Raw genomic sequence first — 24873 nt, forward strand, 5'->3', positions numbered from 1 at the left:
TGTTACAACTCAGGGAAGGGGGCAGTGCTAAGGCATCTAGTGGGCAGGGATGCTGCTAAACTTCACACAACACACGGGACAGTGCCCAACAATAACCACCCAGCCCCAAATATCACCAGTGCTGAGCTTGAGAAACCCTACTTTAAGTCAGCTGACCTTTGGGGCAAGAGTCCCGCTGTCTTCCTCATTATCACATAGCTGTCATAGAAATTTGTTGAAAACACTTTATATCTTCTCTAAACCATTTGTCATTTTTGTTGACCGGGAGTGTCACTGGTTTGGGAAAAAATTTTAAGCTCTAGAAACTCTATGTTTAAATATAAAATTCGACTTACTCTGATTAGAGAGGTGAGGAGGTGGGAATGGCTCACCTCTCAGCCCGAAGGAGGACTCCTGAAACTCCAACAACAGACAAGCAGCACTTATTGAGCACTTACTATATGCTAGATTCTGGATTGCACACAGGAGGTATGAATATATGTTGAATTATCTTATTTAATTCTTCTAAGGTTGTGTATTAATTTCATATAGATAGATAGGTAGGTAGGTAGGTAGGTAGGTAGGTAGATAGATTTCAGAGAGGAAGGGAGAGGGAGATAGAAACATCAGTGATGACAGTCATTTGATCCGCTGCCTCTTGTATGCCCTACACTGGGGATCGAACCCGCAACCAGGGCCTGTGCCCTGACCCAGAATCAAACCGAGCCAGGCTGTCTTAGTTCCTTAGACAACCAAGTTATGAAAGTCCAGGAGTCGTTGGAGTGTGTCTGCGGGCATCCGCCTGTCCATCCGCTCAGCCGCCTCCTCGCTTCTTTAGAGAATTACAGCGTCAGGGCCAGTGAGATTTCCAGGTGGGGAGTTAAGGCTTGCGCGCATCTTGGCGCTTCTGCATATTTCGTGGGGGAAGCAGAAAGGCCGGCGCTGCGGGGACGGGGGCACCTTCTCATAAATATTAATAAAGGCGCCACCTGCTCCAAGGAAGGCTCTGAATGCTAACAAGGAGATGACGCACGGGGCCGCGCTTGCCAGTGGGCGGGAGCCCGAGCGCGGGCGCGCCCCCGGAGCCGGGCACGAGCGCGGGGAGGGGCGAGGGCGGGTGGAGGGGAGCTCGCCGCAGCCTCCGCCGCCGCCGCCTGGCCGCCGCTGCCCCGCCGCTGCCCCGCCGCTGCCCGGCACTGCGCTCCGGCCGTTCTGTGGATGGAGGTGTCCCGCTGAGCCCGGGGACCGCCTCCCTCCGCCAGGACCCGCACAGGTGCAGTCGCGGGGGCGACCTTGGTCCGGACCGACCCACGCTATGGGTGGGGGTTGGACGGGGTGGTGAGGAGGCCCCGCGACCCGGGCTTCGGGGGCCCGCAGGTCGAGGGGAGCCGCAGCCCCGCACCCCCGACGCGTCCCATCCTGGACTCAGAAAGAAAAGCCCGGAGGTGGGCGCTCTCTGCTCTGCCCTTCGCGGGAGCGCAGCGGGGATACGGGGACGTGGGCAGTGCCGGCAGCATCCGAGCCTGGGCCCCCCGCCAGGCGTGTGTGTGTGTGTGTGTGTGTGTGTGTGTGTACGCATCCGCGCGTGTGACTGAGGGTGACAGTGCTGTGTGTGCGTGCGTGTAACCAGCGCGCGCTGTGTGTGTGTGTGTGTGTGTGTGCGCGCGCGCGCGCACGGGCGGGGGTGCATGTGTGTATGTATATGTGACAGTGTGTGTGTGTGTATGTGACAGTGTGTGTGTGTGTGTGTGTGTGTGTGTGTGTGTGTGTGTGTCTGTGCCTGAGCACGCGGTCTGGGGCCGGAGAGCAGGGGACTGCCCGGTGTTGTCACCCAGCAGCCACCGAGCAGCGGGTGGGTGCCTCCTTTCAAGACCGTTATCTGGCCCGTCACCTTAAAGCTCCAGTCATCTCTGCCCTTAGTAACCCGCGCCGCCCCCGCTGTGCCCTCCCTGGGGTGCCAGGCCTTCCCCAGGACCGGGCATTCCTGAGGGGTCAGCGCCCTGGCCACTGCCGCAGACGCTGGGGTGCAATTGTTGGGCCACAGAACAGGTCGGAGAAAGGACGAGTGTGGGCTCAGGGCCGGGCTCAGGGCCCCCAGCTGGGCCCAGCGCTGGACAGAGCCCAGGGTGGGGGTGATGATCACAGCCCCCTATTTGCTCTTGATAGCCCTTCCCTCCTTGCCGACCCCCTCCTTGCCTATTGACACCCCCAAATCCCCTCCCACTTCGGTGTCTCCATCATGTTTGGCCAAAAGGGCCAGTGGAATGTGTGCCGCGGCGGGATGAGCCCGGCTTTCTTGGAGTGCCAGCCATTGTGCTGCTTGGCGGAGCCTTTATTTGCCCTAACAGCCCAGGGGCGGAGGGCAGGGGGGGGATGAGAGATGAGGGTGAATGGAGCAGCAGGAGGAGGAAACAGGGGGAAGCAGAACCGCAAAGGCGTTGCTGGCTTATATGCAGTGAAGTACTCTTTCTGTCAAAACGTGAAGCTGGCACAATCATGTATTCTGATTGGGTTTTGCTGAGTAGCAGCAGGAAAACTGAAGGTGCATCAGTGGAAGGAGGTTCTAGGGAGGGTGGTGGCGGGGGTGCGGCACACAGAATCTATTGATTTATGGGGCAAGCAATGGGAAGAAGGGGGGATGGCAATGGAGGCCGCTGGAGGCACGGTGAATTCCCTGCTGCTCTGCTCCGTTCAGCAAAGTAGGGGCTGGAAATGTGCCTCAGCCCCAAGCTGCGGCCCGTGCATCCTTATACGGCAGGAGCGGCTTCTGGGCTTCCTGCTGGGCCTCTGTTAAGCTCCGGGATGCCTTTTCTTTCCCAAATTGCACTACCTGTCGGGAGCCAAAATAAGTGGAGTAGATAATAGGACATAATCAAACGATAGTCCTGTACTCTGTTCTGTGATAAAGAGAAAAAGCCTTTTATGGTTCCTTCTTTCTGCCATTCTCCATGCATTCTTTTAAAAATCGACTTTGGAAGCATCGAGAAAGGGGATAAGTGATCAATTACTTCAACTGTAGCTTTTTTAAAAAAATATTTTTTTTTATTGATTTCAGAGAAGGAAGGGAGAGGGACAGAGAGAGAAACATCAAGGATGAGAGAAAATCATTGATTGGCTGTCTCCTGCACGCCCCCTACTGGGGATCGAGTCCCCAACCCCAGCATGTGCCCTTGACCAGAATCCAATGCGGGACCCTTCAGTCCACAGGCCCACACTCTGTCCACTGAGCCAAACCAGCTAGGGCTCAACCCCAGCTTTTAAGGGGAGGAGGCCTCCCTGATGCAAGAGCAGGACATTTCAGTTTGGGGGCAAAGGCACCCAACCAAGAGAGAAGAGCAAAGGAAGGGGGGCTAAAGGAAGGGGAGTAACGGGCACCATTTCAAGAAGGGCTGCCAGCCCCAACCCAGAGGCCCCTCCCCAGGACCACGGTAGGGCCAGTGAGAATGCCTGGCTCTCATCTCCTCTACCACGGCCTGGCTCTCTCTGCCAGGGCTGGGCTCAGGTTGGGTGCTGAGTGGCTTCTGGTCCCAAGCTCAGGCTTTCCGTTTTAGCATCACCTCCAGCTGGCCATTCATGCGGAGCCTCTTGGCTCCTAGGCAGTGAATCGATGAAAAGAAATCAGGCCGTGTTATGGGTTACGATCATGTTTCTGAACTCTAGAACTGTGATATCCATTTCCTCTTTAATAAACCAGATGAAGCCATTTCTCTAGAGCAGGGGTGGGCAAACTTTTTGACTCAAGGGCCACAATGGGTTCTTAAACTGGACCGGAGGGCCGGAACAAAAGCATGGATGGAGTGTTTGTGTGAACTAATATAAATTCAAAGTAAACATCATTACATAAAAGGGTACGGTCTTTTTTTTTTTTTTTTTTTTAGTTTTATTCATTTCAAACAGGCCGGATCCAGCCTGCGGGCCGTAGTTTGCCCACGGCTGCTCTAGAGTCTGCATGGGCCGAGGATAGGCGCTTTCAGCATAATCTTCCTGTTGCCAACACTCAAAACTCAATCTTAGTCCTAGATTGCTCTCTTACTGCCAGTCAATTAGTATAGACTGTGCCATTTCAAATCAGCACCCCCGTGGTATCTCCTACTCCGTCCAGCGCCCCCTCTCTCTTAGAGAAGCGTGCACGTTTAAAGAAAATGTAAAATTTCGGAACAGCTGCTGGGTAACTTTATGTCTCTCTGAAATGGGACCTGGAATCCAAGAGGCTTTGAATGAATCGAAAAGATGGAGCTTTAGCGAACAAGGTGAAAAAACTCACTTAGCAATAAACAGTTCTCTCATTTGATAGGCATTCTGAAGCCTAGACTGTCATAGCAAGGATTGTTTTTCTTTCACTCGGAGCATTCTCACTCCACATTTCCATGTAACCAAGTTATTCTCATTTTCCTACAATCACTGGCATTTATTGGGCACTGTCTGTTCCATGCACTGTGCTTCCCATTTCAAAGTTGATCTCTTTTACTCCACAAAATAACTACTATTCAGTGTAAGTACTATTCTAAACCCCACTTATAGATGAGCAGACTGAGGCACAGAGAGGCTGATGATTTGCCCCAAGTCTCAGAGCTGGGAAGTGACAGGACCAGGATGGGAATCTGGAGTCCAGGCTCTCTTCACCATCACAGAGTCCTGCCTCCATCAGCACAGACCCTCAGCAGTAAAACCTTCCCTGCTCTCTACTGCACTCTGTGATCTTCCCTAAACTTACTTTGGAACTAAAGGATTCCTAATTTTGTTCAAAATATAGTTTCAGAAAGAGGAAGGGAGAGGGAGGGAGAGATAGAAACATCAATGATGAGAGAGAATCATTGATCGGCTGCCTCCTGCACGCCCCCTACTGGGGATCGAGCCTGAAACCTGGGCATGTGTCCTGACTGGACTCAAACATGACTTCCTGGTTCATAGGCCGATGCTCAACCACTGAGCCACACCAGCTGGACAGGATTCCTACTCTTTTCTGTGCCATGAGTCCATTTGGCCATATAAAAGAGAGCCCGTGGGGTCTGTAGACTAAGTGAGGAATCCCTGACTGACAATTAGTTGTGTATTGCTCTATAGCTGTGTTGCCCAATAGGGTAGCCGCTAGCCACACGTGGCTATTGGGCACTGGAGAGGTGGGTCGTCCAAATGGAGACTAAGTGTAATTGTAAAACATACCCTGGATGTCAAAGACTTCGTTTGGAAAAAGGATGTAAGATGGATCATCAGTATTTTAAAATATGGATTACAATTTGAAATGGTGATATCTTGGATATGCTGGATTAAATAAAATATATTATTATAGTTAAATTATTAATTACATTAGTATGTTATTAAAATTAACTTCCAAAGGTATTAGTTCTATACCAACACCTTCATCTTAACACATGAGCTCATCAGGACCCACGATGCTTGTCCTTGAGCCAGACATTGGCAGGTCTGTTGGCTCTTAAGCCTGTGTTCTTTCCAAGATACCACACTGCCCTTACTTCCTCTTGTATGCGAAGGTCCTATCGTGCTGCCTCTGTAAACTGTAAACGCTCAGAATATGTTGGATGTGATGCTGACTTACCACCAGTAAAAACCCAGGAAAAGCCGTCCAGGTCCTCACCCGGTGTGCCCTTTGCTTCCCTCATTTAGAGTTTTAAATGTTATAGACAGAGATGGAGAGTGAAATCCTAGGGCAAGTCCCGTGGTTTTTGCTGTCTGTCTGGTTCTCCTGGAATAGTGGTTCCCATTTAAGCATCTGACTGCGTCAAGAATCGCAGCGACGGGAGAGCAAAGCTGGGTTGCCCTTCTATGTTACAAGGAAGGAAGTTTTGTGTGCAGAGGAGGGTATGACCGATAATGATACGTGTGCTGCCTGAGACTGAGAATGAGAAACTGCCTGTGGATGAGAAGATAATTTCTCAGCCGAGTACACATTGATCGATCGCCTGGCCACAGGGCAGTGTGTGCTAGGAGCCTGGGAGGATATTCAGAGGATGTCAGTCTCCTTGAGGGATTTAGATTCAAATTGGGGAAGGGCTTGGAGGTGCAAACGGATGGATAAATCACAGGTGAAGGCAATGTATGAAGAGGGCCCGGAGCTGTTGTAAATGAAGGGAGGCCAGAGCCTGCAGCCTCCCCCGGGCACAGAGGCCAAGATGGTGGTTGTGGACTCTGGTTCTGGAACAATGGGGAACACATGGGTGGTTGGATCTGTCTTTTATGGATACTAGATCATTTAATCCATTCCTCCAGTCCTGGCTATGCTCTGTGTCTGGGAGAAACCTCAGGTGCTTGTATGAAAGTCTCTATTAGTGTTCTGTTAGTCTGTTATGTATTGACGAAGGTAGTAATAGCGAGGCCCATGACTTGCTATCCAAAATCCTTGGGGCCAGGCATGTTTCAGAATTTAGATGATCTCAACATTTGGAAGGCAGTAATAGAGTGCATATTCTGCAAAGCATCCCCTGGGGACCGGGAAAACAATCTCTATAAATTAAAAAAAAAAAATTAATATTTCTGCAGCAAAACACACGAAGTGGGTTAACTTAAAACCATAAGCAGCTTTTATATTCATGTGAATCAGGTTTAGCTGCCACATGAGCTTAGCTTCAGGTCAGGTTTGTCCACCAAATAAGTTATGACGAACTTCCAGTTTTCAGAGCACGTGGTTAAGGATACGGACACATTTTGAACAATATTGACATTTATTGTCTGCCAGCCACTGTTCTGAGCTCTTCCCTGTGTTTACTCCTTTTACCCCATGACAACCCTTTGAGGTGGGTCCTGTTATTACGTCTGTCTTGGGAAGAATAAAAGGAAGCACAGAGAAGTTAAGAAACTTGCTAAGGACAAAGCTGGGAAGGGGCAGAACAGGACGCGAGCCTGGGCGGTCTGGTCCAGGGGCCGCACACTGCGCCACAATGCTTTGGGTTTTTAGAGAAGGGACTTGGAAGCAGGTATACCTCTCAAGTGTATTCTAGGTAGATGAGCGTTACTCATACTGACAATGATATTTGAACTCCTTAAGTGCATGGTAATGAGCAAGCCCAGGAGCGATGGACACCAGTTAAGTGGACTCTTTGTTTTCAGAGAGACACAGAGTAATGGAATATGTGATTACGTTCCCTCAGCAGGGCTGGCCCCAACGCCCAGTGCAAACTCACATTAGCTCGTTTATTTCTTCCAGAGACACGAATCCCGAACATTGCAGCGGCGCCAGAATGGAGGCCCCACTGGTGAGTCTGGATGAAGAGTTTGAGGACCTCCGGCCCTGCTGCTCAGAGGGACCGGAGGAGAAGCCACGGTGTCTGTATGGCTCCTCGCCCCACCACCTGGAGGACCCCTCCCTCTCTGATCTGGAGAATTTCTCTTCTGAAATAATCAGCTTCAAGTCCATGGAGGACCTGGTGAATGAATTTGACGAGAAGCTCAACGTCTGCTTCCGGAACTACAATGCCAAGACCGAGAACCTGGCTCCCGTGAAGAACCAGTTCCAGATCCAAGAGGAGGAGGAGACGCTGCAGGACGAGGAGTAAGACGTCTTAGTTGCCCTCTCCTGCTTCATACAAGAGCCCTGTGGTCTGGGGCCCCTTGACACAGACCTAGATTCTGTCTGTGAGCTCCTGGCTTCTTACTACCTTTTCATGTCAGTGGGGCAGTGCTCGCCCTGGTAGTGGCTGACATTGTTCTGTCGTATCCCTTCATAGTCATCTGTAGGGCTTTCTTCAGTTGAAACATTAAAGAAGTGAAGGGATTTTAGGAAATAGAAAGTTTCCCCTAGATACAAAATAGAATTTCGGGAGCATGGTAAACTTCGGGGATGGGGGGATCTATCTTCAACTTTCTATCTTTCATTCATTCATTCATTCATTCTTTCTTTTAAAATATATCTTTATTGATTTCAGAGAGGAAGGGAGAGGGAAACAAATCTGTGTCTTACTATTATATCCCCTCTGTCTAATGTAGTGCTTGGTGTGTAGTAAATGATCAAATAATATTTTTGAGTGACATATTGACTATTGAATGGATTGAATGGCAATACTAGCTAGCCTTGTAGGTATACATACCGTGTTTCTAGCTAGGTCTACCCCATTTCTGTCTTTTCTTTTTCATGAACGCTCACCTGAAGGCCTGGGCACGGAGAACATTTCACTCTGGTGGCCAGCACTATCACAGTGGACTGTATATTGTTATTCCATTTCAAGTTTCAAACCAATTCTTTTTAGATACTGAGACTGTTATAATTTGACTCTTTTAAGTCAAAAAAAGGATGACTGTGGGGCTTTATTAAACAGAGTATTTTTTCACTCTAGTCCATTGCACCAGGCAATGAACTAGAAATATAAAGACTTATGAATTCTAATGTTCAGACTCTCACTAACTCGCTGTGTGACCTTGGGCTAGTCACTAACTCTAGTTGACTGCCTGGGTCCTCATCTTTGAAACCTCCAGAGCTCAGTCTTGATGAAGCGGGACTAAGGACTGGCAAAGAACCTAATTTCTCACCTCACCCAGGCTGCGCTCTGAAAATGACTTTTCACGATGTGTCCAATTCCTTTTGCTTCCAACAAATCATCTCTCCCCTACTTAACCCCCGTCTGCCTCATTAAGGATGGAGGCCCAGCCAGCAAGTCGCACATTAACAGAGGCCACTCAATGTCAATTACCCTCACATGGGATTAGTGTCTTATCCTGACTTTCCCGACTTGCCTGCCTCATTGACTGACTCAGCTAACAGACCAAAGGTTGAATCATTCCTTAGAGATAAAAGTATGATTTGGGGGTAGTGTCGAGGGAGGAATCTGGGAAGAGAGGAATTAGCATTGTGGTCAGTGTATCTGAATCTTTACAACTTAAAATAAAAATGAGCATTCAACTACATACTTTGTTTTTTAGACACCTATTCAGATATTTTAACTGCAAAAGATGATGAGGCAAAGGAAGAAGATAATTTAATAGCTGACTTGATTGTGGTTCTCCGGCATAGCTCTAGGGTTCCAATAAACTTGCTTAGGTTTAGTATTTAGAGGGATAGTTCATCTACAAATGAATTGAAAGTGTTTTGGGTGGGATAGAGCTAAACGATAAAACCTTAAAAAAATGAAATTTTTGGTCAAACTAACCTCCTGAAGAAAGCACCAACCAGAAAGCAAATGCAGTGGTTCCCTTTGAAGGTTTGGTTCCTTTCATTCCCATTGGGAACTGTTTGGCTAACGGAATTGGTGGAGCTATCAGCTTATCTCTGATTCACCAGGGCATGGGAGCATTAAACCAGAGTCAGACTTGAATTTATAGCTCCTGTTTTTAAATTTAGAAACTATTTCAGAATCTCTTCTTTGCTTACTAGTGTATGTGATCAACCTTCTCTTTATCATAAGAGATTGAACCTGGAGGCCCGAGGTTCTTAGGGGCCTACAAAATGGGAAGGGGCAGTCGTCGTCCCCCCGCCTCCTGGGGTCCCTCTCAGCCTTCTTACAAGTGCCCTGGAGACAGAGGGACCAGCCATGTGAGAACTGACAAATTTCTTGTTCTGCAGACAACCTGCATCAGCCACACTTAACGTTGAAGACAAGTACTGGTAAATACCAAATAATCAGATAGGAAAAGATGACAGATAACCTGATTTCTTAGGAAAGTTAATTCTCTTCTTTCTCCATAGAGAAGGCACAGATCGTATTAATTGTATTTAAGCATTATAAAGAATCCGAAAAGTTGTTCAAAGTCATTCATGTGCTAGTAATCAATTATTCTTAAGTATTAACTGCAAAAGTGTTTCCATGTTTGCTTGTTTTTTAAATTTATTTTACTATTTATCTGTTTGTTTTTCAATATCATTTTTTTAAAAATCCTCACCCGAGGGTATTTTCCATTGATTTTTAGAGAAAGTGGAAAAGAGAGGGAAAGACAGAGAGAAATATCGATGTGAGAGAAACATTGATTGGTTGCCTCCTGCACTCGCCCGGGAGCCTGCAACTGAGGTATGTGGCCTTGACCGGAATCGAACCCAGGATCCTTCAGTCTGCAGGCTGATGCTCTATCCACTGAGCAAAACTGGCTGGGCCAGTGTATCCATGTTAACATACATCTAAGTGTGGATATTGTTGGCTAGATGCAAATGAACCACTGGACAAGGGCTGTAGCCAGCCTAGAGGGGATTCAGGGAAATATTACCAAGTTGGAATTCTAATAAGACCTGTGCACTGTCTACTATATTGTCAGGAATAGGTATGTAGGGGTGTGTGTGTGGGGGCGGGGGGGCGCAGCGGGGAGGGTAGCTGAACTAATGTAGCCTTGATGGCTACGTTGCCAGTTGCAGACCTGAGTTTTTGTCTAGGTGTATTATCACAACCCATTCTGTTCGGTTTGTTCACCCTCTGCCATCACCCTTTCCCAAATGCCTAGCCCGCTGGTGAAAGACAGTTTAGTCCATTCTGCAGGCATCCAAGCCCAAGCTATAAAATATGCACCTAAAAGCCGTTTGTGTTATCATAGGAACTGAGAACAAATTGAACCCCCGGTGCCATGGCAGCATGACGGAAATTGAGGCAACCTGTCTGATCTTAGTTCCTTTTTTTTTAACTGGTGAAAAAGGAAGAGAGAGAGAGAGAGAGATTTGTTGTTCCACTTGTTCATGCCTTCACTGGTTGACTCCTGTATATGTCCTGACGGGGGATCGATCCCGAAACCTTGGCGCATGGACACAGTGCTCTAACCAACTGACCTGTCCGGCTAGGGTTAATGTTAGTCCTCTGATACAGGATAGAGTCGATGGCTTTCAGAGTCTCCTTTCCCCAAGATAAGAGTCAATAGCAGGATGCTTCCCAGGGAAGGGGAATTTTACAGTCCACCTCGGGGTACCTGTAACAGGGACTATGTTTGTGTCCAAGGACCCTGCTTACCATCCGTAGTTAGCCTCTCTGGGGAGAAAGCCCTTCCCCTTCGCTTCCGCACAGGGAACTTTGTGCTTTCCCTCCACTCCGGCTCCTCGTCCCTGCGGCTGCCTGCCTCCCAGCGTCCTGCCTCTGCCTTCCACGTAGCCTTTCCCGGGATGGAGATGTAGACAGAAAGCAGGGCAGGGCCCTGCTGCCCGTGCCCTTTGTCTTGTGTAGATTGATGAACGCTTACTGCCCAGGACAGTGTAGTTCTAGACTTTTCATGCACAGCCAGTTTCTGAACTGCTGTTCTAGGGGGTGATTAGGAATTTGGTGTAGTATTCTGATGCCTACGCCTATCAGAAGATTCATCAAGAATTGGAAGATGCCGAAACCGGTTTGGCTCAGTGGATAGAGCGCCGGCCTGCGGACTGAAAGGTCCCAGGTTCGATTTCGGTCAAGGGCATGTACCTTGGTTGCGGGCACATCCCCAGTAGGAGGTGTGCAGGAGGCAGCTGATCCATGTTTCCCTCTCATCGATGTTTCTAACTCTCTATCTCTCTCCCTTCCTCTCTGTAAAAAATCAATAAAATATATTTTAAAAAAAAAAGAATTGGAAGAGTGAAGTGGTTAGGAATGTAGGCTCTGTAGCTCTATTGCCTGGTTCAACCCCGCCTCTGTCGTTACTGGCTGTGCAGACTTAGACAGGGTAAATGAGCTTCCCCGCGTCCCAGTTTCTCCTCATTACTATCTGCCTTACAGAGTTGTTGTTTGGAGTGAACGAATGAGTCCACATGAAGAGTTTAGGATAGTGCCTGGCTGATGGTAAGTGCTTGCTGGCTAAGTGTCTGGCTGTTCACTGTGATTAACGGGCACCGAATAAATATAGGAAAGGTACGCCTTGTGCTTACAAAGAGATGAGAGCCCTTCTGTCTTAAGGCTGCTTTGAACCTCAAAGGATAAAAAGTACCTTGAACGGAAGAAGAAAACTCGAACAAAACCCGAAAGAGAATGAGAACAGCTGCCATCCTGAGGTTTCGGCAACGGTTTGGGAAGTTGTCATTAAAAAATCTAGAATCGGAAGGTAAAATCCAGAGTGTGGTAGTGAAGGCCCAGATGAGAAAAGTCACTGCTCCCTAAAAGATTTGCAGAGTTGTCTCTTTAAGGATGAGTACAGTTTCAAGGTCATCGGGAAGTGTGCAGTCTATCGACGTTCCCAGCTTCCTCCTGCCCAGGAGGGAGGTAGGAAGGGCTCCTGCCTATTTTGGGCTTTGCTGAATTTCATTTTCCAGGACTTGTTGCAGGGACAAGTCTGAAGGTCGGTGCCTGCGTGCCTTGCTGCTCCTTCTCCAGCAGAGACTGTGCTGCAGGGGTTTGATGCTCACAGTTTCGCCCACCGATCTTCCCAGTGGGTGTGGTGCTGGGAGTTGCGTCTTGCAGAGAGCAGATCATATTTGCCTCTTGGCTTTAGAACGCTAATGAGGCTCGGATTTAGAATTAGGCTGGATTAGTGCAGCTCTAATATAGTGCCCGATAGAGATTGGATCATCGCCCGTGTCTAAGAAGGAGACTGAAATCCTGCTGAAAAGATGTCTAACGATGAGCTCTTGCAAAGTGCTTTCCTGTAACTGTAGGCAAATAACGAATAAGCGGATAACCCCAGCCCTGCCGTGACCTTGTGTGTTTCACCGCCTGAGTTGTATGCATCGTGCACTAGGAAAATCTCTTGGCGCTCTGGCCAGCGTGGCTCCGTCGGTTAGAGTGTCATCCCGTACACCAAAAGGTTGAGGGTTTGATTTCTGGTCAGGGCACATACCTAGGATGTGGGTTTGATCCTGGTTGGGGCATGTGTGGGAGGCAACTGATTGATGTTTCCCTTTCACATTGATGTTTTCTTTTCTCCCTCCCTCTCTCTAAAAGCAATAAAAACATATCCTCAGCTGAAGATTAAAAAAAAGAAAATTTCTGCTTACATACCCACATATCATATATTATACCCGATTTTATAGCTTAAGAGCACTTTCTTCCCTCAATTTATGTATATGATTTTTATTTCAAGTATCTGTGCTGTTTCTCTCTCTCTCTCTCTCTCTCTCTCTCTCTCTCTGTGCGTGTGTATATATATATATATATATATATATATATATGTATATATATATATATAGGCATATATAAATTTGCACTTATTATTTCAGCATCTTAATCCACATTTTGTCATGTTTTGAATTTGATCCACATGTATACATATTTGCTTTTTTTCAAACTAGAGGCTCAGTGCACGAATTCCTTCACGGGTGGGGTTCCTCGGGGTGGCCTGTGGGGATTGGACCAAAACCTGCAGTCTAATGCCACCTGCAACTCCTGTCTACCACTCCCGCTCATCCTGGCCCCACTGTGTCTGCCGCAGGCTCATGCCCAATCAGTCCTGATCAGGAGAGGCTCACGCTGCCACAGCAGCACTCGCCAGCAGTGAGCCTTACGTCTGGTACCCTCCTGAGGGGAGTGGCCTGTGGGATTGGGCTGAAACTGGCTCTCTGTCATCCCCTGAGGGGTCCCAGATTGTGAGAGGGTGCAAGCCAGGCCAAGGGACCCCACTGGTGCACAATTGGTGCCGGGGAGGGACCACAGGAGGGCTCCAGGGTGTGTCTGGCCCATCTTGCTCAGTCCCAATCGGCCGGCCGAACCCCAGCAGCAAGCTAACCTACCGGTTTGAGCAAGTGGGTGTGGTGGTCAGTGCACGTCATAGTGCAGTGATGGCGAACCTTCTGAGCTCGGCGTGTCAGCGTTTTGAAAAACCCTAACTTAACTCTGGTGCCGTGTCACATATAGAAATTTTTTGATATTTGCAACCATAGTAAAACAAAGATTTATATTTTTGATACTTATTTTATATATTTAAATGCCATTTAACAAAGAAAAATCCATCAAAAAAATGAGTTCGTGTGTCACCTCTGACGCGCGTGTCATAGGTTCGCCATCACTGTCATAGTGACTGGTCGACCAGTTGACTGTCTGTCCTCTGGTGGTCAATGCACATCATAGCAAGCGGTTGAGCAGCTTTAGCCCATCATTAGCATATTATACTTTGATTGATTGAACAGTCTACCAGTCACCGGATGACCGGACACTTAGCATATTAGGCTTTTATTATATAGGATGGCTATTTCCTTATACTGCATTAATATTTCCTAGCCTTGGTTTCATGCGTATCATGGCATGCATATACTCCTGAAGGAAACTGTAGAGTCCTCATTGATTTATTTAAGATGAACTCAAGTGCTGCTGGCTTCCAGGGGTGGCATTATTTTATGAGATTTACACTAATCTCTGGGTATTGACTAAAGCATTTCTTTTTCTCTGGGTGAGAGTTTGTGACTTCAGGATTCTCCCCCAAAACAAATCTTTCTGAAATGAGCTAAGCAACAAGGATGGTAGAAGGCCCTTTCTCATAATGTACATTTCAGATTGTTGCAAAGAAATGTAATAGAGGGAGCCCATCTCCTGCCACTGGAGTCGTCGTGCAGACAGAGGTGTGCTCTTTGGTTCCTTTCATAGATTTGCTTTGGAGGGTTCACCTTGGAGACAGGGCACACCTAGACTCTACGCTGTGAGAGGGCAGGATTGCGCCACCCGTGGGCTCGCTAAACATTTTGGGTAGTAAGTAAGCACGGCAGCATTGGCACCACACGATGACCCTGTTCTTAATGGGATCCGGCCAGAGAATCTGCCCAGATCTCTATCTCTGTCTCTCTGTCTGTGGGTTTCTCTCTGTGTCTCTCTCTGTGTCTGTGTCTCTCTCACTCTCTCTGTCTTCTCTGCCCGTGGGAAAGAGGCATTTCTTAGTTTTATGAGACATGAACTATTTTGTCGAGGGCCAGAGGTTTTTTAATTGCCAGCGGTGATTGGATTGTAGACTCGATCATTTGTATCACAATGGCTCCCCTTCTCTGAAGCAAACACCATTCCCTTGGGAGCTCCTGGCCAACGTCCATTCTCTTGGCCTCTGATTCAGCTCTAAGCAGCTTGGCTCCTGCCTGCTGGAAGGCAGATGACCTCAGCCTGGCCCTCACAGAGCCTGCCTCCCCCGCCCAGCTCGTCCTTCCACCAGGTGGGCGGGGCCCCAGATGTGTGCTAATGAGAGCTTCTCTTTGTTTGCAGGGTTTGGGATGCTCTGACAGACAATTACATCCCTTCACTCTCAGAAGACTGGAGGGACCCAAACATCGAGGCTCTGAATGGCAACAGCTCTGACACCGAGGTACCTCTTTGCTCCCTCACCCACACCCCTACCTAATAGGGCTTGAGAAGATGTGGATTCCACTTCGAAAAGCATTCAGTCACGTACCAGCCTTCCCCATTCAGTGCTCAAAGTCATTGCTGGGAAGGTGGGAGTTGGGGAGGAAGTGAAAAATAAGATGGGGGGGTACATCCGGCGTCCACGAAGTGACTGGAATCATTACCTGTGGAAATGTAAATGCAGACACTTCTGTTGGTGATCTGTGTCTACACCAGGGAAACTTAGGTGGTCCGAAGTAAGAGGAGAGTGGCTGCCACGTGTTTCTTTTATGTTCAAGTGATAATGGTTAAAACGAACAGTCAGTCTCATCAAAACAGTGCAGAGAGCAAGTGCTGACGGGTCAGGGTCTGGCTAATGGCCAGAGTTGGGGCCCGGATATGAGCGAGGTGGCCACGCAATGGGGAGGCATTCTTTATGGAAGGCAACCAAAGAGGCATTTATGTGGCCTGAGTCACATTCTGTGGTTACTGATGCCAAAGAAGAAAGAAGCGTAAGGGCTCATTTATTCATTTAAGCATATATGAATAAATAAAGAGAATCCTTACTTTTTTAAAATATATTTTTTTGTTGATTTCAGAGAGGAAGGGAGAAGGAGAGAGAGAGATGGAAACATCAATGATGAGAGAGAATCATTGATCGGCTGCCTCCTGCACGCTCCCTACTGGGGATTGAGCCCAAAACCTGGGCACGTGCCCTGACTAGGAATCAAACTGTGACCTCCTGGTACATAGGTCGATGCTCAACTACTGGGCAACACCAGCTGGGTGAGAATACTTATTTTAAGTTGATTTGCAGAGACTGTGGGGAGTGACCTTTCAGAAGATCCAAACTGCTCCTCCTAGCTGATTCTGTATATAAAAAGGTACACCCATTTAATGGCTAAAAGCCAATTTATGCCTTGCTTGGCTTTCTAGTTTCAGCTGTAAAGGAAAATTTGACAATTTCTTATAGGAAGGGCTGTCAAATGTATGTGTGGGGGTGGATCTGACATTCCTAAATTGTCTAGAATTGGGTTCAGGTAAAAGAGATAGAGACAGGTTTCCCTTACTGGGCAATAATTCTGCAGATCGTTGCCCAAAATAGCATAGCCGATGATCAGGTGGCTGATTTTTTTTTTTTAAAAGATGGTTGCATATCCTTCTTAACTCTTCTAATAATTAGCAATCCAAAGTACTCGAAAACCTCAAGGCTTCATTGACTGGGGCAGGTAAGATGGTAACTTTGAGACTAAGAGATTTGCCAGGACACTGCTTGGCATTGATCTTGGAGGTTGTGTCTCGGGTCCTGCCTTGAACTCCCCCACCTGCTTATTTTCTCCTGCAATGCTTATATGTATATGGCGTTTAGTAGGTACCCAAAATGCAAAGGAGAAGAGAGGCAGTAACGAAACCAATCAGGTGACTGAAATTTAAGCAGGTCCATCTCGGTGCGAAAGGCAGATTTTGCTTTATCTCTTTTGCCACCTTCCCAGCTCATTTTGAGGAGTAAGCCTAAGGATGTATAAGGCAGCCTGCCCTTCCGAAGGACTTCCACTTATCCTCATTGGCAGACTTCCCTCAAGAGGGTTAATATTTCAGAGCAAATTGAATGACCCTGAGAAGGAGGATGTTGAGCTTGGTTCCTTGTAGAATTTCCTCCATCTAACCCCTGGGAAACGGACAAGGGAGCGAAAGAAAGTGGATGGAGCAAGGCTGTCTTATTTCATCCTCCTTAATGAGCTGCATTCATTACAGCCGAAGCGCTGCTAACTGACCTCCGCTGAAAGGACTTGCTAGCTGAACCCTGCTCCGTGTCCCTTCTGTAACACATGCGGACCGACGCCCGTGGCGTGCTGAAGGCACACTGCTGGCAGGCTTCTCTCTAGCAAGCGTGCATATCTCTTCTTCTCCTTACCTGCTTCATTGGCAACAATTGGCGGTGTTGTTCCCAAACCTGTTTGTGCTTGTAATTGTAACTCATTAATCGAATTAAATATTACAGGCAGTGTTGGCTTATGACGGCGGAGAGAGTCGTTTTGCTTTTTTAAAATCAAGGTAACACATGCACATAGTTTTTAAAAGTCAAGTAATACTTTTTAAAACAGTCTAAGGCAGGGGTGGGCAAACTTTTTGACTCGAGGGCCACAATGGGTTCTTAAACTGGACCGGAGGGCCGGAACAAAGGCATGGATAGTGTTTGTGTGAACTAATATAAATTCAAAGTAAACATCATTACATAAAAGGGTACGGTCTTTTTTTTTTTAGTTTTATTCATTTCAAACGCGTGGGCCGTAGTTTGCCCACGGCTGGTCTAAAACTTAAAACAAATGAAAAGAGCAGCCCGACCGGTCTTCCCCTACTCCACAGGGGCAACCACGTTTATTTCCTTCAGCTGATTCTTTTGGCAGATATCTTCACTTTTCTTACATTGCTATTTCTTTGATTATTTAGAATGCACAGTTTGGGCTGTTATCTATTACTTTGTATTATGAAAGATAATATTCAATGCCTTTTAAAAAAATATGTTTTTATTGATTTCAGAGAGAGGAAGGGAGAGGGAGAGAGAGATAGAAACATCAATGATGACAGAGACTCATGGGTCAGCTGCTTCCTGCACAACCCCTACTGGGGATGGAGCCCGCAACCCAGGCATGTGCCCTGACCGGGAATAGAGCCGTGACCTCCTGGCTCATGGGTTGATGCTCAATCACTGAGCCACACCAGCTGGGCAAGATTTAATTCTTCTACATCACTTCAAATGCTCCAACTTAGCCTGTCCCATTCTAGTATAGTTAAATCAATATTAAGTATACACACTTGTGTCCTCTGTAAAGCCCGTTTCTTGCTGAGTCATGTACAGTGTTCTAGAACAGCTGTCCTCAACCTGTGGGTCACGACCCCTTTGGCGGTCGAATGACCCTTTCACAGGGGTCACCTAAGACCATCCTGCATATCAGATATTTACATGACGATTCATAACAGTAGCAACATGACAGTTATGAAGTAGCAACGAAAATAATTTTATGGGTGGGTCACAACATGAGGAACTGTATTTAAAGGGCCAGAAGGTTGAGAACCACTGTTCTAGAAGAATATGTCCTCCCTTGTACAACATTTTGTTTAATCTGGAGTGAAGCATTACCTTGGTTTTTCACTTGCTTTGTTTCCTTATATATCTATCATTAGTTCAACCTCGAACTCAGAGGGGACCCTAAATCTCTCACAATCAGGCTTAAAAAAAAAAATCAGATACTATGAATTCATTTTCTTTTTCCCTAGAAAACCCCTAAACTAGAGCCCTCCATCTTCTGCTATAAACTAACCTGGTTGTGCCCAGCCACACAGCCATTGTCCTGGGGACCCCCTCACCTTTGTCCTGAGGATTCTTCTTGCCTCTCTCTCCATCCTCTGCCTGACATATTTTTATCTTTTTGTTTGGGTGGGAAAAAACCAGTATACTGCTGAGAAAGAGTACAGCAGAATACGGGTTGTGGAATATATGAGAATGTCTCCACTCTCCTGTCATCTGTTTGATGGAGAGTGTGACTGGATGGTTATTTTAAGTTGCACTTTTTTCTCTCAGAATCCTGAAGACGATGTTCTTTTGCCTTCCTGCTTTCGGTCGCTATGACAAGCCCCACATCTACTGAGATTCCCTGTCTTTACTTATTTTTTTCTGTTTAAGTATATTTTTTATTGGTGATCGTATTACGGATATCTCCCATCCCCTCCCACCCTTTATCCCCCTCCTTCCAGTCCCTACGGACTCCCTGTCTCTATGTGACTCTCTTTTGTTTCTCTTCAAAAGCTTTTAGGATATTTTATTTTCCGTTCTCACTTGAAATTTTACAGTAATGTGCCTTCTAGTGAGTTAAATAAATTTTTTTTATTTACTCATTCTGCACCCTCCTCCGTGGGCCCTTTTAACCTGGAAGCTCATGGCTTTATACTGTAGCCTGCTTTCTTGTGCTAGTTCTCTGAAGACTAATTATTTCTGTTTTCTGCTTCTATTGAGATGAATGTACAGTTTCCTCCTTCATTATGTTACTGTGATGAAGTACGTGAATTGGTTTTCAAATATTAAATCAACCTTGCGTTCTTGAGATAGACCCGATGTGATCATGATATATTATTATTTTATTTTATATCTTGGTTTTCATTGTTTTCCTCACAGCTTTACTGAGGGATAATAGGATATAATACATGGCACATATGAAAGTGTGCATTTTGATTAGTTTTGATGTCTGTATGTATCCGTGAAACCATCACTGCTATCAAGATATTGGGCATAGCCGTCCCTCCTCCTGTTCACTCGCCAATCTCCAGGCGACCTGCTTCTGTCACTATAGGTTAATTTGCATTTTCTAGAATGTTGTATAAATGGAAGCATGCACCCTGTACTTTTTTTTCCCCTTTTCGCCTGGCTTTTAAAACTCAGCATAATTATTTAGATATTTATCCATTTTATTGTATGTATTAACAATTCATTAAAAAAAATTTAAATCGTTGACAGTATTACAGATGTCCCCCATTTTCTCCCTTTTTGCCCCCGTTAACCAAACCCCATCTTACCCCAGGCCTTCCCCACACTATTGTCTATGTTTATGGGTTATGCATAGATGCATATATGTTCTTTGGTTGATGTCTTCCCATTCTCCCTCTCCTGTCCCCCGCCCAACATCTGTTATTCTGTTCCATTCATCCATACCTCTGGACATATTTTGTTCGTCAATTAACTTTGTTCATTAGATCCCACATATAAGTGAGATCATGTGATATTTGTCTTTCTCTGTGCTTATTTCACTTTAGCACAATAGTCTCCAGGTCCATCCACACTGTCTCAAAGAGTAAGAGCTCCTTTTCTTGCAGCCACATAGTATTCCATTGTGTAAATGTACCACAATGGAATGAGCTTTCTTATGCACTCATCTACTCATAGGTATTTGGGCAGTTCCCAGATTCTAGCTATTGTAAATAACACTGCTGTGAACATAGGGCTGCATACATTCTTTCTGATTGGTGTTTCAACAGTTCCTGTTTTATTGCTGAGTAATGTTCCATCACGTGGGTAGACCATAATGGACTTATTCTTTTCACAGTTGATGGGCCTTTGGGTGGTTTCCAGTTTTTAAATATTGGAAATAAAGCTACTATGAATGCTCTTGTGAAAGTTTTTTTATGGATGTGTGTCTTCATTTCCCTGGGCTAGAAATCTATGAGTAGAATGTCTGGGTTGCATGGTAACGTATGTTTCACGTTTTAAGGACCTGCCAAACTCATTTCTAGTTTGAGAGCTCCAATGATTTCACACCCTCCCCAGCACTAGTTATGGACAGGCTTGTTAACCCCAGTCATTAAAGTGGGTGTATGGTAGCATCTTACTTAGGTTTTAATTTGCATTTCCCTAGTAACCTATGATATTGCACATCTCTTCATGTGCTTATTTACTACCAGTGTGTCTTCGTTGGTATGGCGCCTGTTGAGATCTTTTGCCCATTTCCTTAGTGGTTTGTTTGTGCTCTTATTATTCAGCTATTAGAGTTCCCATGATAAAAGGCAAATGAGGCATATTAAATGTATGAGTTATTGTAGCAAAAATCAATTCAAATTGGGCAGGGGCAGGCCCGGAATGGTTAGGAGTATTCCACCGACATGAGCTAGAAAAAAGGCCTTTTGAAGAGAAGAGGTGGGAGCAGAGGCAGGGAATTGTCTGATTGGCTAGAGCTTTCTCAAGTGGTTGTACTATTTGGGGAAGCCTCGTTGGTTGGTTGTGATTGGTTGCCCTTTGGCGTGGATTCCTAACCTTGAGGTGTTAGAGGCTTAGGTTTAGGTGTGTTTAGTAGGCCATCCAATGGCCCCCCTTGTTTAGTTAATTTAACACATATGTTCTAGATATGAGTCCTTTATTAGATACGTTTTATGAATATCTTCTTCTTGTCTATGAATTGCCTTTTAACTTTATTAACATTCTCTTTTAAAGGTCAAATGTTTTTTTTTAAGTGTGACGAAGTCTAATTTATTGATTTTTCTCTTTTTATAGTTTGTGCTTCTTGTGTAGTATATCAGATATTGCCAAACCCAGGGTCATTAAGATTTTTTCTTAAGTTTTCTAGAAATTCTATAGTTTAGCTGTTATATGGCTAATGATCCATTTCAAGTTAGTTTTTGTATATGGTGGTAGGTTAAGGGTTATGGTTCATGTGTGTGTGTACATGACTGTCCATTGTTCCAGTACTGTTCACTGAAAATAGTATCCTTTCCCTATTAAATTATCTTAGCAACTCTGCTGAAAATTAAGTGACCATACAAGTGTGAACCTATTTCTGAAATTTCTATTCTGTTTCATTGATATCCGTATATCTTTACACATGAGTCATGCTGTATTCATTACTATCGCTCTATAATAAGCCTTGTCCTAAAATAGTATGTTTTCCAGCATTGCTCTTTTTTTTCTTCAAAATTGTTTTGGCTATTTTAGGTCATTGTATTTTTATATAAAATTGTGAGTCAGCTGATCAATTTTTCAAAAAAGCATGCTGGAAATTCAACTGTGATTGTGTTAAATCTATAGATCTCTTTATAGATGTAGCTCAATTTATTATGTTAATATGGTGAATTACACTAATTGATTTTTAAATATTAAACTAACCTTTTTAAAAATATATATATTTTATTGATTTTTTACAGAGAGGAAGAGAGAGGGATAGAGTTAGAAACATCGATCAGCTGCCTCTTGCACACCTCCTACTGGGGATGTGCCCGCAACCAAGGTACATGCCCTTGGCCGGAATCGAACCTGGGACCTTTTAGTCCACAGGCTGACGCTCTATCCACTGAGCCAAACCGGTTAGGGCTAAACTAACCTTTTTTTTAAAAGAGAAACCCTACTCACTCATGATATATTATTCTTTTTAAATAATTGGGATTTGATTTGCTAATGTTTTAATTAAGGATTTTTGCACCTATGTTCATGAGGAACCTTTTCTTTTTTTGTAATGTCATAAACTAATTTGGAAAATTTTCTTCCTCTATTTTCTGAAAGAGTTGTGTTAGATTGGTATTTTCTCTTCCTTAAATGTTTCATAGACTATGCTTTTGAAATCATCTGGACCAGGAGTTTTCTCTGTGGAAGGTTTTTGATTGATTACAGACCCAATTCTGTAATAGATATAGGGCTATTCAGATTTTCCATTTCTTTTATAGTTGGTTTTTGTTAAATTGTGTTTTAAAAGAAATTTGTTCGTTTCCTCTGTCATTAAATATATCGATCACAAAGTTGTTTATGACATTCTCTTATTCTTTTAATGTCAGTAGGATCTGTAGTGATGTCCCCTTTTTATTACAGATATTGTTAATTTGTGTTTTCTATCTCCTCTCCCTCTCCCTCAGTCTATGTATGGATTTATCATTTTTATTCATCTTTTTGGAGAACCACTCCCCCAGCCCCATTATTTTTTCATTTTTTTTTTAAGTATATTTTATTGATTTTTTACAGAGAGGAAGGGAGAGAGATAGAGAGTTAGAAACATCGATGAGAGAGAAACATCGATCAGCTGCCTCCTGCACATCTCCCACTGGGGATATGCCCGCAACCCAGGTACATGCCCCTGACCGGAATCGAACCTGGGACCCTTCAGTCCGCAGGCTGACGCTCCATCCACTGAGCCAAACCAGTTTTGGCGTATTTGTTCATTTTGTAGTTTGTAGATGTCTTCCCTTAACTTTATTATTCCCTTCCTTGTATTTAGTAGGGGCTCACTTCACCCTTCATTATTTTAAGACTAGAGGCCCAGTGCACGAAATTCAAGCACAGGTAGGGTCCCTAGGCCTGGCCGACGATCAGAGCCAATTGGGGCCTCCCTTCCCCTGGCTGCCAGCTGCTGGCTGGGGCCTTCCTTCGTTCCACACTGCCTTCTGGTGGTCAGTGCACATCATAGCAAGCGGTCGAACTCCCAAGGGGACAATTTGCTTATTAGCCTTTTATTGTATAGGACTATAATATAGGATTGTTATGAGGGGAACTTTGTATTTTAAGCTTTTAAGAAAATAACTGTCTTAGTCCATTTGAGCTGCTATAACAAAACATCACAAACTGTGTAGCTCTTACACAGCAGAAATCTATTTCTCACAGTTACAGAGGCTGGGCACCCAAGGTCAGGGTGCCAGCCTGGTCGGTCTGGGAAAGGCCCTCTTCAGCTCCTGTTAGTCATGTACACACACTGCCAGCTCCTGCCTGTGTCCTAAGGCTACAGGGGCTCAGGATGCTTTTTACATTTACCCTCACATGTGCCATTTTTGGTATTCCTTATTCCTTCCTGTAGATCTGATTTTCCATCATTTCCGTTCAGGTCAAAACACTCTCTACAGTAATCCTCGGTAGTGTAAGTGAACAGGACTCAGATTCTCTCAGCTTTCATTCACTTTGTGTTTTTCTCCTCCTTCGAGGATCACAGCCTTGCACTGCCTGTGTCCAGGGCCGGAGAACAATTGGCCCATAGACTCCGGACAGATGTATAGTTGTGCATGGCAGGAGGGGTAAGTCCAGCGCTAGGCACCCTGTCATGGCTAGAAGAGGCCAGCTCTTCTGTTTCCACTTTTCGCAATTCCTTTTATTCAAGTGTTAGAATTAAAAACGGATCTCCTGACTTTTTTCCTTCCCATTTTCTACCTGCTTTTTGTTGTTGTACTGTCTAGGTGATTGTTTCTACCTTTCCAACTCTTCTACTGAACCTCCAAATTTGCTATTCATATGTTTAATTTCTAAGAGCTGTTTCCTGTTTCAGGGAAGCAATGCTTTATTTTCTTTGTTTTAAAATATATTTTTATTGATTTCAGAGAGGAAGGGAAAGGGAGAGAGAGATAGAAACATCAATGATGAGAGAGAATCATTGATTGGCTGCCTCCTGCACGCTCCCCACTGGGGATGGAGCCCACAACCCAGGCATGTGCCCTTAAGTGGAATCGAACCTGGGACCTTTCAGTCCACAGGCTGACGCTCTATTCACTGAGCCAAACCAGCCAGGGTGGGAAGCGATATTTTCTTGTTACCCCTCAGAGGGCAATGATGATAGGGAGGGATTTCTTCTGCCCTCTGTATTGCTCCCCCCACTCCCCAAATTATAAGAGAAAGTTTATTTAGAAAGTTAAAAAGGTAGTAGAAGTGAGCCAGCTGGGCTGCATGGGCTCAGGAAACAAGTTACCGAGGCAGAAGAAGGGCCCTTGGAGCTTAGGAAAAAGAAAGGCAAAGGCAACACGCCTGGGGAGGGAGGAAGAAGAAGAAGAAGGGAAATCGCGGACGTGCTCCTGAGAGGGAGAGCACACTCTATATTGCTTTTTTTTTTTTTTAATTGATTTTTAGAGAGAGGGGAAGGGAGAGGGAGAGAGAAAGAGAAACATCGATGTGGGAGCAGAACGTTGATTGGCTGCCTCCTGCACACCATCCACCAGGGATTGAGCCCCAAACCCAGGCATGTGCCCTGACGGGGAAGCGAACCAGCGACATTTTCTTGCACAGGACGATGCCCCACCAACTGAGCCACACCCATCAGGGCTCTGTTTTGCTTTCGATTTCCCCTTTCTGTATATTTGCTTTATGCCAGTGGTCGGCAAACTCATCAGTCAACAGAGCCAAATATCAACAGTACGACGACTGAAATTTCTTTTGAGAGCCAAATTCTTTAATTTGGGGGATAGGGAGTTAGAAACATCGATGAGAGAGAAACATCGATCAGCTGCCTCCTGCACACCCCCTACTGGGGATGTGCCCGCAACC

The 24873-nt window shown here is 45.6% G+C and overlaps 1 protein-coding gene across 3 annotated transcripts in view; it reads left to right on the forward strand.

Moving 5' to 3' along the window:
* Window positions 1-1057: 1057 nt before the first annotated feature.
* FEZ1 (fasciculation and elongation protein zeta 1) overlaps window positions 1058-24873 on the forward strand; it is a 41895-nt gene continuing 18079 nt past the window's right edge. The window contains exons 1-4 of one of the 3 annotated variants that reach the window (XM_036354173.1): window positions 1061-1252; window positions 7142-7190; window positions 7340-7486; window positions 14985-15084. In XM_036354173.1, the coding sequence (XP_036210066.1) occupies window positions 7350-7486; window positions 14985-15084 (237 nt within the window). In that variant the 5' untranslated portion in view covers window positions 1061-1252; window positions 7142-7190; window positions 7340-7349. Of the gene's footprint in view, window positions 1253-7141; window positions 7487-14984; window positions 15085-24873 lie in introns of all 3 variants that reach the window. The other 2 variants (XR_004974906.1, XM_036354172.1) reach the window with 2 other exon arrangements.

The sequence above is a fragment of the Myotis myotis genome, unplaced genomic scaffold (assembly GCF_014108235.1).
Source record: "Myotis myotis isolate mMyoMyo1 unplaced genomic scaffold, mMyoMyo1.p scaffold_m19_p_20, whole genome shotgun sequence".
Classification (NCBI taxonomy): domain Eukaryota; kingdom Metazoa; phylum Chordata; class Mammalia; order Chiroptera; family Vespertilionidae; genus Myotis; species Myotis myotis.